The 15,435-nt window shown below is 41.0% G+C and overlaps 1 protein-coding gene across 1 annotated transcript; it reads right to left on the bottom strand.

The window, feature by feature from the left end:
• Nucleotides 1–2,210: 2,210 nt before the first annotated feature.
• LOC115686834 (probable ascorbate-specific transmembrane electron transporter 1) lies at nt 2,211–3,966 on the bottom strand. Its single transcript, XM_030612248.2, has 4 exons — nt 3,437–3,966; nt 3,280–3,328; nt 2,815–3,014; nt 2,211–2,698 (listed from the first exon to the last, which is right to left on the bottom strand). The coding sequence occupies exons 1-4, from the start codon at nt 3,590–3,592 to the stop codon at nt 2,441–2,443; spliced, it is 663 nt and encodes a 220-aa protein (XP_030468108.1). The 5' UTR covers nt 3,593–3,966; the 3' UTR covers nt 2,211–2,440.
• Between the last annotated feature and the right edge of the window lie 11,469 nt (nt 3,967–15,435).

Genomic DNA, 15,435 nt, shown 5'->3' with positions numbered 1-15,435 from the left:
AAAGTGTAAGGTGCACTTTTATGATTAACCAATTAAATAGCGACATGTCATATATTATTCTACTATATCTTGGAAACCACGAAATATATTTTAGCAATATCTTTGGGCATGGTAAAAGCCAAAAAGAGAGGAAAAAAAAAGGCGGGTTGCTTTGTTGATGCCAATCTGGGCATTGGGGACACACTTGCTGTCGGATCCTAGGAAAGTTTGGATCTTTCGCGACTCCCAAACGTTTGTTTCGTTAACTTCCACACTGGTGAGATACCAACTGTAACGCCAACACCGTCCGGCTACGTTAGGAATTAAGATCTGCTGGGTTGGACACCCAACACCACCAGCTCAGATGAAACCCACCTAAATGCTCCTTGCGACTTTGAGCACGAGTTTACAGCACCCACCAACCAATAATATTTAATGCACAACCGCAATGGTGTCGACAAGCCAATTCGGTTCGAGTGTCCACTGATACCATGCCCTATCCAACTATTAAAGGCATCTATTACTGGGAAAATGACACGAATGATCTTGAATTTCGATTAACGTGCAACGTGGTCCCTGAAGTTTTACTTTGTTCAACGCGGTCCCTGAACTTTAGCCCATTACGTCCGAACTTTTAATTTGTTCAATTGTGTGTATATGAATATGTTTAATGGTGTCCCTAAATTTAAATTAATGGAAGGATTAACATTGGATAATTCTATATGGTCTAAGGACTAATTTGAACATTTAATAAAAGTTCAGGGACCACAATTAACAAATTAAAAATTCATGGACGACATTGCACGTCAGGCTAAAGTTCAGAAACCACGTTACATATTAGGCCAAGATTCAGGGACCATTAGTGTCATTATCTATATGTTTTTTTGTGACCCGACCAAATCCTGACCAGCATAGAACTCGAACCGAAAGAACGGTTCGGATCAGATCGGGTCAAGTCGAGTTGGGTTCTCGTTCTTTTTTATACTTTTTGATTACTTCATCAAGTTTATGCATCAGCGGTCTGCTTTTTGTGAAGGTGTAAGAATGGAAGAAAACATTTGGCCATTCGCCACGGTTTGGTCAGCCAAATGATCCATGAAAAGCTAGTTGATATGCATCAGCGAAGAGTGAAGCAACTACGAGGAAGTTTCCAACTGTACTTTTGCATTATCGACGGAACAAGGACAGGACAGTAGGAAGCTTCAAAGGACGACAGATCTTTCCACACCATGCACGGGTTCGCATTACCATCCTGTTTTTGCCATTGCCACATCATTTTGGTGGAAATCCAAGTCCAAAGGATGATACAGAAGTTGCGTCTCAGTTGCGTTCGGCATGTGGGAATGTTATCGGAAAGTGTATCATGTTTAAATCGGGTCGAGACAATCAAGATGGCTACGGAAAAAAAAATATCAAATTCAGTAATGTGTTTCGGTTCAATTCGGATTTGTAACTCGAAATTGAACCAAACCATCAGAAGCTCGGTACTTTATTTATTATCCTAATCGAAGGGAAACTTGATCCGTAAAAACCCCAATTTTTTCGTTCTAGTCGATTTGAGTTTTGAATCGGATGGTTCTTTATGACATTTCTAATGTAATCATTACTTACAAGCAGTCTCCACTAATAATGTGATGATTTTAACCACTCGTTCTACCATCAATTATCACTTATCCTTTTTCACAACCTTGAAATATGATTATGACACAAGTCGGTCATTCTTAGAAATTGTCCCTATCACTAGGCGCACCCCTTAAACAGAATTCACCTGCGATTGATCCGGTGATAAAAAGCGTCCTTATACTCTCGGCTCAGGAACCAACGGTTGTGGATTTGATTTCTACCTCGGGGAACCCGGATTTAAGCGAATAGCCGCGACGATTCGTTGCTGTGCTAATTGCCCTCCAGATAGTCAATTAGTTACAATTGTGCCCCTCAATTATAAAGAAAAGTAACTAAACAAGAAAATGTTTCCGATGCACTGAGTAAATTTCATGATGTACCTAGACATTTTCTTATTAAATTCACCTAACGAGTATTTCGGGCCGTCCGTCCACAAGATCACTTTAAAGAAAGAAGCTATAATATGGTTATGGTGGTTGCTGAGTCGATGGCCATCTTGTCGGAAGCGACTGAAAGTGCCATATGATGCCTACTCCTGAACAGTCATTTCCGTCTTGATACAGCATGCGAGATGTTTTCAAGAAGATCAATTTTTCCTGCTTCGGCCAATAGTAACATCACTCGAAAATCATAAGGGTATGAGTACAGTAAAACACACCTAATCGTATGGGCCAGTGCTATGGACAAAATACATTAATCCCTTTTCCACACTATAATAATCCTGAAAAGATTCAAAAGAAATATAATTGCCCTAGAGCATTCTGAACTTAGACACTATTACTATTGGCATTACATTGAAAATGGACATCAAGGCATGATCCGGCTAAGGCCGTCGCTATTAACCGCGGGGAAGGATGACGGAGAGGCCGACAGAGACGGCGAACAGAAAGATCAGGAGGCCGGTGAAGTTCATGATGAGCGCCTGTCGACCATGCTGGAGCTTCAGGAAGATGAATCTCTCGGCCAGACCGGCCTCGGCCGTGCAAATCGCGAGGAAGAAGACGACCGACCCCACGAAGATGTGCCACGGGTAGTAGGAGTCTCTTGCGTAGTTGTTCGCTTTCGGGAATACAAACGAGAAGAAAGCAGCCAGCCACTGAAAAGGGGGAAAAACAGTCCCAACAGTCGGTGAGTGTTCTAATTAGTACGTCTCCTACTCGACGGCGAAATCAAGAGTAATCAAGACTTCATATCCTTTCATGTGCTGATTACCTGCAGACCGAACAAGGAGATGGTGGTGATGCCAAGCCAGGAGTGCAAGGTGTACAAGTTGGGAATATGGAGCTCATTATGGAACTTGAAGACCGCATAGACCCCCAGACTCCCAAGCAGGAGAGCAATCAAGTGGAGGATCATGTGAATCGTTTTCTGAACTTCCCGCTTCGCCGGAATCGTCTTGTACACCATAATAGCTGCATCGACGATCAGTGTTCGTAATCTATTCCCTTAGAATCCCGGATTTCGGAGAGACTAAGGTATTCACATAGTGACATAGGTCCCGAATTTATTGGAGTAATTATGCGAATGATTTGTAAGGAAATATGGAAAGCGACTTGGCAAAGCTCATATCCACTCAATTGATATCCCCATAAAAAAAAAAATAGCAGATTTTCACGCAAGAAAACATTTATGATTGTGAAAAGAACCCCCGAGACATCAAGGACAGGTGGTCCTCACCTTCTCCTCCGACGAGAATGAATCCGATTACCATCAGGAGCGGATGCAGCTGCAACAAAGAACAGAGCATGCAAATGAATCATGGAGCGGAATGAATTGAACGGCGCCAACCGCATCTCCTTCAACAAAACAAGAGAAGCGGGAAGCGTGTGCTTACGTTGAAAATCTTCTGCTTGTTGTGGGACGACAGAGCCACGCCGTCCTGGAACTTGAGGAGCCAGACGAGGACGAGGGTCGCCACCGCTATCACCAGCAGATGCGCCAGCACCGTCGCCGGAGCCGCGGATAGTTGGAAGCTCCTGGTCTTCGCCATGGTTTAACCCTCGAGAGAAAGAGAGAGAGATTCTAGAACGTTCAGGAGGGGGAGAGAGGGGGAGATGTGATGACTTCGAGCAGAGGGAGGCTTGAAATAGACAAGAGTGTTGTTGTGTTGCGCAGCACAAGTGTGTGATTGAGAGGGAGCCGGAGCCTAGTGCACTTCACTATACGCGAGGGCGGAATTCTCTAGTTCTTGGGGGGCCCTTCGGATTTTTACACCCGCGACAACTTCTTCCTTTCTGATTCGAGGACCAGACAGCTTGACCTTTTCGTCGCCGAGCGTTGCGTCTTGTTGACGTCGAGATTAGCTAAGAATTCTCTCCAGAGATTCAGATGAAGGTGGCCCCCCGTTCAGATTTCTGCGGTATGCAGGTGAACTGAGAAACGATTTCGTTTTCTGCAAATGATGTCCATGCAGCACATCAAAGTTGAAAAGTCATGGATCCTCCTCCCACTTGTTTCTCCAACTTACCATCTAAACAATATGCTAATCATCCCCCTTTTAATCTGATCTCGCGACCGTTTCCGTGCGCTCTTAATCTTCCCGATGGCTTTCTTTTGCTTTCGTCACAAATGTATTAATCATCAAAGTAACGGGAAAAGTGTCAAAAAAGTCATAAATCTTTTACATAGATACCAATTTAGTCCTAAACCTTTTTATGATATCAATTTAGTCCTAGACCTTTTTTTTGTTTTTATGCCAATTCAGTCATTCCGACTAAGTTTGGACGGATTTTGCTGACATGGACGCCGGCTGGCCTACGTGGCATCGTCGGCGATAACGTAGACAACTTTTAATAATATTTTAATATTTTTCAAAAAAATTCAATTTTTATTTATTTTTTCTTTCCCTTTCTTCTTCCTCTAACCAGTCGCCGGTCTGGCGACTGGCTGGAGGCCAAGGCCGGCGAGCCCCGCCGGCCAATGGAGAGGCTCGCCCCGTCGGCCACTAGCGAAGGCGAGCCTCGCCAGATCTGGCAAGGTCGAGCCTCACCCATGGCTAGTTAGACTCGACCCTCACCCAACCCAGCTCGAGGCCGCCCTCGCGGGATGGCTACGAGGGCGGCCTCGAGCTTGGCTGGGTGAGGCACGACCTCGCAGGATCTGGCGAGGTCAGGCCTTCCCTATGGTCGACGAGGGCGAGCCTCGCCCAGCCCAACGCGAGGCCGCCCTCGCGGCCATCTGGGGAGGGTCGAGCCTCGCCGCACTCTCCAGTGGCCAATCGAGCGGGGCTCGCCAGAGGCCGGCAAGGTTCGCCGGCCCTAGCCTCCAGCCGGTCACCAGCTGGACTGGCAACCCGCTGGAGGAAGAAGAAAGGGAATAAAAAAAAGAGAAAATATATAAATTTTTTGAAAAATATTAAAATATTATTAAAAGTTATCCACGTCATCGCCGACGGTGCCACGTAGGCCGGTCGACGTCCTCGCCAACAAAATCTGGCCAAAATTAGCCGGAAAAACTGAATTGGCACAAAGACAGAAGGTTTAGGATTAAATTGATACAAATGTAAAAAGTTTAAGATTTTTCTAACACTTTTCTCTCAAAGTAACTATCAACATGGTCGAGTCACGAAAAAATGTAATAGCATCCTGGAAGTTCTCAAAGCCCAATGCAGGTTAAAGGCATTTACATGCATTAGGAAATGCAATTGCACCTTCCCAAAACTCTTCAAAAAATTTATCAAACATTACTTGCATTTGCCAAAGCCCCTTGGGCAAGTGGTTCCTAAACGCACCCTAACTCTTGCATGGAATTACCAACCTAAATTAGATTGATTTACTAACTTTTGTCATTATAAAGTACCGACTAGTTTTGGATTACCAATTTTTATTTGAATTGCTTATAAATGTTTTTTTTTTAATTTATCGACTTCTCAACTGAATTGCCAATTTTATTTGCCATGCTTTGCAACTCCTTCCATTTACTACCTCTTTTTAGAGATTAGTGTGATTCACCAACTTTTCTCCCATAATTTATCACCTAATATTACGTTACCAACTTTTATTTGAGTTACTCATTGATAATTATTTAATTCATTTAATTTACCGACCTTTCTTATCCTTGACAAAATGTTATTTAAATTTCTAAGCAATGTTCAAATTTATCATTTTTTTAGAAATTACCAACCTAAATTAGAGAATCTAACAACTTTTCTATGATTAAGTTACCAACTATTTACCAACTTTCATTTTCTTTCAATACCAACTTTTCTCATCTTTTACCAAATTTTATATATCTTTCTTAATTACGCCTTAAATTTACCAACTCTTATATGAATTACTAAATTTAATATAAGTGGTTTATCAATCTATCTCTGAGTAAGTTATCAACTAGTTTAGGTTAAAATAGTTACAGAAATTTATTGGTTTTTTTTTCAATTGACCACATTTTTTATTGGGTTGCTTACTTGGGAATAAAGTTGGTCTGTCACCAAATAAAGATTGGTAATTTTAAAATGCTAAATTTAAGGTGCTTATAAAAAAGTAAAATAGAAGTTGGTAGATAATAAAATACTTTTGTTCTTTTTGCTATATATAAGAAAGTTGGTTATATTAAGAAAATAAACATTGGTAACTGATTGAAATAAGACTCAGTAATGCAAAATTAGTTGGGAATTTAATCATATAAAAAAGGGTTGGTAAGTAAGGCAAATAAATGATGTAACTCGATGGAAAAATTGATAAGTTAAGAAAAATCAAATAAACGTTGGTGAGCAATTCAAGAGATGAAATTTGATAATTTCATCCTAGAAAGTTGGCGATTCGCACAAAAAGGATTAACAATCTCATATAATATCGGGTTATTTTTAGGAGTTTTTAAGAAAAGTAAATAAATTTACTTAATGATAAGAGAATTTCTTTCCGTCATAAATTAGAGGAGTTGGTAAGTTAAATCTATCTAATTTAGGTTGATTTTTCGAATATAGTTGTAATTTCTATTGTATCGTTTCATTTACAGTTGAATCATATGTTGTTCTCTCATGGAATAGGTCCTCCCGACCGAACCACGTAAATTTGGAATCTGATTTATTTTCTTGTTTTGTTTATTTTATTGTTCGATTACTTGTTGTTGAAAGCAAGTCTGGATACTACCAAGCATTAGCCCAAGAGAAGCGATATCGCAAACTTCTAGCATTTCAAGGCAAGGGCGACCAATGGGCTAGTTTCGCTTTCAAAGTCGAACGTCAGGCAATCGGGCTTTCGGCGCTGAGCTTCCTGACTAAGTGAGTTACAATAATCTGCGGAAAAGTGCCAAAAAAGTCCTAAACCTTTTGCATTTGTGGCAATTTAGTCATAAACCCTTTTTTTTTGCCAATTCAGTCCTAAACCTTTTGCGTTTGTGCCAATTCAGTCCTAAACCTTTTTTTTGTGCCAATTCAGTCCTAAACCTTTTGGATTGATGCCAATTCAATCCTAAACCTTTTTGTCTTTGTGCCAATTCAGTCCTTCCAGTCAATTTTGGCCGGATTTTGCTGACGTGGACCCCGGCCGGTTAATCACCGGCGCTGACGTGGACAACTTTTAATAATATTTTAATATTTGTTTGAATTTTTATTTATTTTTTTTCCTCCCCTCTCTCCTTCCTCCAGCCGGTCGCCGGTCCCAGAGGCCAGAGGCCGGCGAGGCTTGCCCTCACCAGCGACGGCGAAGGCGAGCCTCGCTATGGCTGGGCGAGGCTGGACCTCGCCAGATCTGGCGAGGTCGTGCCTCGCCCAACCGCTGGCGAGGTCGACCTCACCGACCCTTGGCGAGGCTCGCCCTCGCCGGCGACAGTGAAGGCAAGCCTCGCCGTGGCTGGACCTCGCCACATCTGGCAACGTCGTGCCTCGCCCAGCCACGGTGAGGCTCGACCTCGCCAGATCCGGCGAGGTCGACATCGCCGGCCTCTGGCGACCGGCTGGAGGAAGGAGGAGGAAAAAAAAAGAAAAAAAATAAATATTTAAAAAATATTAAAATATTATTAAAAGTTATCTACATCAGCGTCGGTGACCGGCCGACGTCCACGTCAACAAAATCCTACCAAAATTGATCGGAAAGACTGAATTGACACAAAGACAAAAAGGTTTAGGACTGAATTGGCGCCAATGCAAAAGATTTAGGACTGAATTGGCACTAAAAAAAAAGGTTTAGAACTAAATTGGCATCAATGCAAAAGGTTTAGGACTGAATTGACGCAAAAAAAAAATGTTTAGGACTAAATTGGCAGTAATGCAAAATGTTTAGGACTTTTTTGGCACTTTTCCCCAATAATCTAGGACTAAGAAGGTCAATTTCTCTTCATCCCGGGGAACATTCTTCTATCCATCTTAGTCGTAATTAAATTGGTGGCAGCCACCACGTCAAGAGTGAAGATAAGAGATAGATAACGAAAAGATTGTCTTTTCCTGGACAAGTTGAAGGTTTGCAACTCTTTCGCTTCGACTGAACCGTACCTTCTTTCTTTAGTAGCAAGTAGAACTTGAAAGATAGGGGGCAACGCAACAGGCATTAGCCATCACTATTGAGTTGACTTGGATATGCAATACAAATGCCAAATTTAGAAGACTCCAATGAGTTCTACGTGCGAGCTGGACCAAACCTAGTGCGTGTGGCAAGGGTTTGAGCGACACGGACGGTTAAATTCGGTTTGAATAGTCGGTCAACAAAGTCTTTGAAGGACCTGTTCAATAAAAGTTTAGCAATGAAAGACCATTCAAAGAGTAACAACGTAAGAAAAAAGAATTAAAAGTCCGGGCACAAATTTTAGCCCAATGTCTCTGACCACATTAAAAATTTAGGGATAACATTGCAAATTTGGTTAAAATTCAAGGATCACATCGAATAATTTAAATGTTGAGGGACGACATTGCATATTGAATTAAAGTTTATGGACCATTTATGTCATTTTCCCAATATTTGCATGATCACTCAGCAGTTTTGATACCTTAGAATTATAATTTATAAAAACATGCTTGACCACTTACATAACGACCCTCCAAGTTAGTGATATCACAAAAGCACTAATAGACATAAGCATAATTGAGGCCCCGAGTTTAGAATTTCTGGTTGCGTAGGAAATGAGACAAACCTTTCACGTCTCATTTGGTTTCTAACCAATCCTAAATGGCTTGTGATGACTCCTGTCACACAAAACTTCCTTTGAAATTAACCGAAACTTAAAATGAAATCCAACGTTGTGCAAGGTATGGACTTAAGAGAGTCCGCGCCTAATCGAGGGCTATTGGCCTACCTTTTAGGCGATACCCCTAAACTCGTATCTTTTTCCTTAACGGGAAAAAGAGGGTCGCAACAAACATCAATAAGCAATTCAAATGAAAATTTGGTTAATTTGAAAAAAAAAATATTGGTAATTCACACAAATTGGGTTATTAATCTCATATAATATTCTAAAAAAAAGTAAATAAAAGCTACTAAAAGATAAGAGATTTTTTTCTGTGTGCTAGATAAGGGAAGTTGGTGAGGTAAAAACAAAGAACCAAAGAAACATCGATAACTAACTCAAATAAGAGTTGAAAACGCAAGATAAGTTGATTATTGATCGGGATAAAAATTGGTAATCGCCCTAATTGAGATTGGTATTTTCTATCAAAGTTGGTGTTATCCAAAAAAACAAAGAGGAGAGAGAAAGCCTCTCTAATGATAGCACCTCAACTTACTACATGCCGGCCCATTCTATCAATTTTTCAGTGAATAGAAGCAAATTTCAGGGCCCAATAAAGCCCAATTTCCCCCCATGTTCCAGCCATGTGAACGAGCCCCTCTTTCTTGTATCAGAGAAAGCCCAGAGTTTGCTGATAGGGAGTACCTTATATCCAAAGGAGAAATGGGACTGGAAAGTGTGGGATGAAATGATGTGAATGGGGCCAAACGGGACTGAGTTCCCTCTATTCACATACATGCATGCATGTATGTATGTATCCATGCGTATCCACGGCCGAGACGATAATCGTAAAATAATCAAACGCAGGTCTTTCCGATCGGGATGTAGACAAACCGCGGAATTCGAGTCAGACCCTCAAGGAGTCGCTTACGTTCGCTACATGATGATGATTTTGCCGGCGCTGCCGCCTTTAAGTGTATCCGTGGCGATTACGAATGACCGCGGACTAAAAGTAACACTGTAGACCGACTCGCCAAACGCATGATTTCGGGTCCATTATCAAAGCTAAGAGCACGCAATCTAGAGAACGACAAGGACACAAACAAGGCCTAAAACCACAGACGCCGGCATGTCGCCGTTTCGTCGAGCACCTGAGAAGCGCGGAGAACTGTAGAGACGACAGGGCCAAACCAAAAGCGTACAGAAGAGCAAAAAAGGCACGAAAAGTCTCGTTGTCTGTGTTTTGTTTCTAGGGTTGGTCACGCTAAATCTAGTGAATCTCATTTGGTAAGTTCACGGGGCATTTTTAGAGTCGGGATTTTCTTCCGCGAATCAAGGCAAGTTGAAACTCCGAAGTCCAACCCCGCACTGTGGGCGCACGGGAAGTAAGGGCTCGTGGATCTGTAGCCTAGACCCTCTCGAGCCCCCTTTGAAAATCTACGGGGAAGAGGACATTTTGTTTGCGGCTCCATGTAGAAACTTTGACTCACAACTCTGTATTTTTTTTTGGGTACTTTCATGAATTTCCTGTGTGGAAGTCCGACGACTTCGACCGCGTAACGAAGATGTATGTTTTGTCTTGTCTTGTCATGAAAGTTGGAGATGTCATGGGGGACGCTGTAGTAGAGCGAGACCTCCTCGATAGGGCTTTGGGTGATGGGACGCTTCGACCATTGCGGCTCTCTCGTGGCGTTCCTTTGCTAGACACTTGAGACACTTTCTTTGATGACTTTGGTTTGGCTTGATCTATCAATTCAGCAAATGCTAATTGCATTTGGCTCGGGTGATCACCTCTCCATAAAAGAATTCGCAAAAATATGTCTAAGGGAACATTTAGGTAAATTTAGATTTATTTGTGTATCCACATTACATATAGATTCCTTCTCTTAAGATTGCATTGCACTTTAAGTCTTATTGTGTGAAATTCTACGTCCATGTTTAGGAAAGTACTTCACTTTTGCCTAGCATATCACATTTGCACATTCATTTTCCTTTTAGGTGTTAGTCTATTTTAGAAAATCGGTATGAACTTTCCTTTCGCTTCTCACCTCCGAAACACTAGCAAAGCAATTCCACTAAACAATTGTTTCAACTGTCTTTGGGTCCATCAAAACACACGGCCCCACCTTGCACCGAAACCTTTTGTGTTAATTCCCATCCATTTCGTCTTTCACGGTCACTAGCAGCGAGTGACCGTTCTATCACGAAGACCAAACTCCAACCGGGTGTTCAGGCAACTTCAAATGTATGTTAACTCGATGAGGATATTTCAAGACAAACTATTTAGTTTGTAGGACTAACCCATCAAAATTTACTCAAGACATATCTAAACGGGACAATCATGATATTGTGTTATTTTTCCTTTTTCTTGGTAAGTAATACGAGTAGGAGTCGACGGTCAGGTGGGAGACTCTTCTGAGCATTGCCATAGGATTTACTCCCTCGGGCGGAAATTAATGTTTGATTTGAACTTTGACTACTATTCATTTTGAACGAGCCTGTCGAGTATTATGTTATTAGATGCGAGTTGAGGAGATAGGAGCGATGTTTAAGCTTGATACTCAAGCTATTTACGCCATGGATGAATCAGGATTTCCTAAGTTATTCACGATCTTTGTATTTGAATTTCTCTATGATGTAACCAGATGACGTGGCAATGGATATCCAATTGACATGTCAGCAAACAGAAGCTGACAAGGCGAATGGGTTCAACGCCAGGTTGGAGAAATGATGGTCTCTCCCTTCAAGCCAAGGGTCGGGAACAAGTTGGACAGCTACTGACCGAAAGCGAAACACATCATCTTTTGAAGGAGAAAACATGTTTTCAGCACATTTTTGAGGTCCATCGAAGGCTAACACTGAAAAATACATGCAAGTGTTTATAGAGGCAGCTGAGAAAAGAACAACATCTGAATCTCTTATCCAGACAAAAGAGTTATGTGAATTTTTGAGAATTTTTTACAAGGGTGCGATGCAAAAACCCCACGCATGGAAAGAGAAAGCACATTTGGCTATCGATAAGCATTTTTAGGCTGGCGCCACTCGATTCCCCCCAAGCCCGCCGGCCATAAGGGTGTATTCGAAATCACCTTTAGGGCGCGTTCGATAAAACTACAAGTTGAGCATCGAAATGTGTAGAATTTTGCATGAGCCGTCAATGTTAGGCGTGACCCACCTCCACGACACGGGGTAAAGTGCGAATTACGGAGAGAAAATCCAAATACGACACGGCACACTTAACTTTATGCGTCAGCATGAAGTAACACGTTTTCATCTTAATTAAATTATTCGGCATGTACAATAGAAACCAAGATGTTCTAGACTGACAAAGAATTGACACGAATCCAGCACATCATTATAACACGCCAACACGAATCGTCAGCTCTAATAAACTTTGAGTACTATAAGCCCCTAATTATAACCGTAAAATCGATTTGATATGTTTCCCGTTTTTGTAATTATCGAATTCGGGTCGACTCAGTTTGATAATCATCGAAACCAAAACATCAGTCCGCACGCAATGATTTCTCTGGGTTTTTCGATTGATAACAAATGGTAATCGAATAAGGTTTATAAAAATTTAAAACAAGAACCACTAAAAAGGACATTGATTATATTCCTTTCGAGTTATTATCACGAAAAATCATAAACTGGTAGGTATATTTTACCCCAAAATTAATTTTTCGATCACCGAAATGCAATTTTCGAAACGGGACTGCCACGTCAGCGCGGCTCATCCGGTACCCCGGAATTCGAGCGCGCGCGCCCCCATTCGCGGTGGACCCGAAATTTCAATTTCCTTTTCTCTTTTCTCTTTGCCTTTTCTTTTCCGCGCCATTCAATGCTCGTCGATACGCCACGTGTCTCTTCCGCGTCATTTGATTGAGGCAAGAAATAAGGAAGGCCCCCTTTTGCGCCGAAATGTGCCATCCGTGTCCGGCCGCACACGCGTAGAATTCTGGCTTTGCCCCTTCTTTGACCTCCTTTATTTACGAAAGTTGCCACCGAACTTTGGAGCGGTTGCAATCGAGTTGAATTCCCAATTACAAGTAAGGGTAAATGTCACAAACGGTCAGTAAATTTTGATCAGAAATGCAATATGATTTATAAATTTTTAATTTATTTAATATGATTTCTGAACTTTAATATAATGTGTAATGTATAATGTAATCCATGAATTTTTGGTACATGTTCAATATAGTTACTGAACTATATAAAAATGTCTAATGTAATCCTTCCAAATGTTTAATGTGGTCCCTAAACATTATGTTAAATTTTATGGATCATATTAGTTCTGGAACTACACTGAATATTATACTCAAGTTCAGGGATCATATTATATAAATTAAAAGTTTATGGACCACATTACATATTGGGTCAATGCTTAGAGATCGTATGTGTAATTATCATTTACAAGTTTGAGCTCGACTCGAGTCGTGTACGTGATGATCGAGATTTTACTCGAGCTCGAATAGAAAATTGAGATATTTTAATTAGAATAAAGTAATATCATTTATAGAGGAATTCTAGCTCGAGCTGTGCTTTATGCGCAAATTCTGTCATCGAGTTTTTTTTCTTTTTCGATATTCGTTAAACATTCAATCGAAAAAAAGTTCGTAATTTTGAAATGCATTGTACCTTTGCGTTATGCGTAGGCAATGCGTTAAAAAAATGATAAAATCTCCTCACAGGTACAGGGCGCTTCTTTACAAGACTCTTTACGCATGTGTGCCCTTTTTATGCAATTTAAAATCATTTTAAGTACTCTTTTTAAGAAAATAATAAAAACTTGATCAGAACCGGCGGGCTTGTCGAATTGTGTACCGACGACTTAGGTTCTAATATGGCAAGATACTTGAATAGCTCAAGCGGAAGGACAAGTGAATCTCGAGCGACCAGTGGGTCGAAAACGGGTCCGTGACAAGCCCAAAGCCCGTTTTTCAGTCGGGCTCGATTTCGGTAAACTCATTCAAACCTCTTTATTACAAATTTAAGTAACTCGCATCCTACCCATCTCATCAAATACGGGTCGAAATGCGGGTTCTCGACCCATTTTGCCACCTCTGAGCGCAAGTGACCGGCTAGCTAAGTCCGAGCCACGCCGTTCGATCCGGCATTCAAATTACGGTAGTAGCCCGCGTGTTTAGAAAGCTTGGGAGGGCAGCTTCGGTAAAAGCGACGCCAGAACAGAAACGGCCAAGGGTGGGGGAAATCGGGTCGGCGCCTGGGTCGGTTGTCCGATTGCCGACCCCCCCCCGACCGATTCATCTTTTTCTGTCCTTCTTTTTCTGATTTTGTTATCCGATTTATTTCAAAAAAGGTATTATTTTCTAAAAAAAAGTGGCATTAAAAAGCGAAACCTCTTTTTTTAACTTTTTGTCTGGGGCCGGGGGGCCCGCCCGAGTCTCAGCTTAATAATTGTCGGCCTCGGCTAATGATTCCACGCCTCCTTTGCGTGATTAAATGGTGCTTATTGTAATGACAACAACAGTTGGCCTCCACTTCCTCCCCCCCCCCCCCCCCCCCATGATTCTTTCCTCTTGCCTTTTCGTTCCGGCTTTGATTTTCTCGGGAAAAATAACACGAACAGTCTCTTGAATTTTGAATTAATGTGCAGCATAATCCCTAAATTTTTAATTTTTTCAATATAGTTCTTGAACTTTAACCAAATGTGTAGTGTGATTTTTGAATTTTTAATTTGTTTAATGTCGTCCATGTATTTTTGTTACATGTTCAATATGAAAATGTTCAGTGTAGTTCCTGAGAATTGACTACATTGCATTTTTACATAGTTTAGGAACTATATTGAACATGTATTAAAAATCTTATGATCATATTGAACAAATTAAAACTTTAGGGATTACATCGAATATGAGGCTGAAGTTCATGGACTGCATTGAACGAATTAAAAGTCCACATTGCACATTTGGCCAAAATTCAGAGACTGTTTGCGCCATTATTCCGTTTTTTTTTTAATTTTTCCTTTTGGCCCATTTTGTCCCTCGCCTCCGATGCATGTTAGAAAGTGTGATCAATTTTATGTTCACACTGATTTTTGAAAGTGTCGAGGGAGGGATAAAAAGTGCCCTCGCCATCAATCGAGGGTAATCAAGAAAGGAAGATTTGAATCATTTGTCAAATCTCGATGTCCCCATTCCACTCTAATTGGCGAAAATCTTTGGATTGAAGTGGCTCTGAGTTTTGGAAAAGGCGAAAATATCGAGTGGTGAGCAGACACAGACAAATTACGACGTGATATTCCTTGACTCGAAATAGATAGAGGGCCAGAGAAAACGTATGTTTGTCGTGAGTTTTTGTCGCATTTCGCCGATTCGGTAAAAGTTGACGGGTGCTCGAAAGGAAACCTTTTACCGTTTTTCCAAAATTTCAAACAAAATTGGTTATATCAAAAAAGTATTAACGGAATTTTCAAATGATTGCATATCGATATTGTTTATCATCGATAAAAGTCAAATTATTTGTATTTTTAATATAAAAAAAAGCTGCAAACTAAAAGCGATATCGAAAGCTTATTATATATTAATAGCTAAATGATGACCTGGCATTTTGAGAGGATTTTTCAATGGTTCCCTTCTGTCATGCTTTATTGTTTTTTCACCTAACCCCTCATTTGCAACAAATGTGCTATATTGAGCAGAGCAAAATGTGTGTATAAATATTTTCAACAAAATAAAATTGAGTACTTAAAAGAAAATGAGGAAAATTTAAGGATTCTTA

This window comes from Syzygium oleosum, unplaced genomic scaffold (genome assembly GCF_021117445.2).
Source record: "Syzygium oleosum isolate NSW1041296 unplaced genomic scaffold, Sole_v2.1 Sole_v2.02, whole genome shotgun sequence".
NCBI classification, from domain to species: Eukaryota; Viridiplantae; Streptophyta; class Magnoliopsida; order Myrtales; family Myrtaceae; genus Syzygium; species Syzygium oleosum.
The sequence above is the reverse complement of the archived record's forward strand: the minus strand, read 5'-3'. Positions and strand labels throughout refer to the sequence as shown.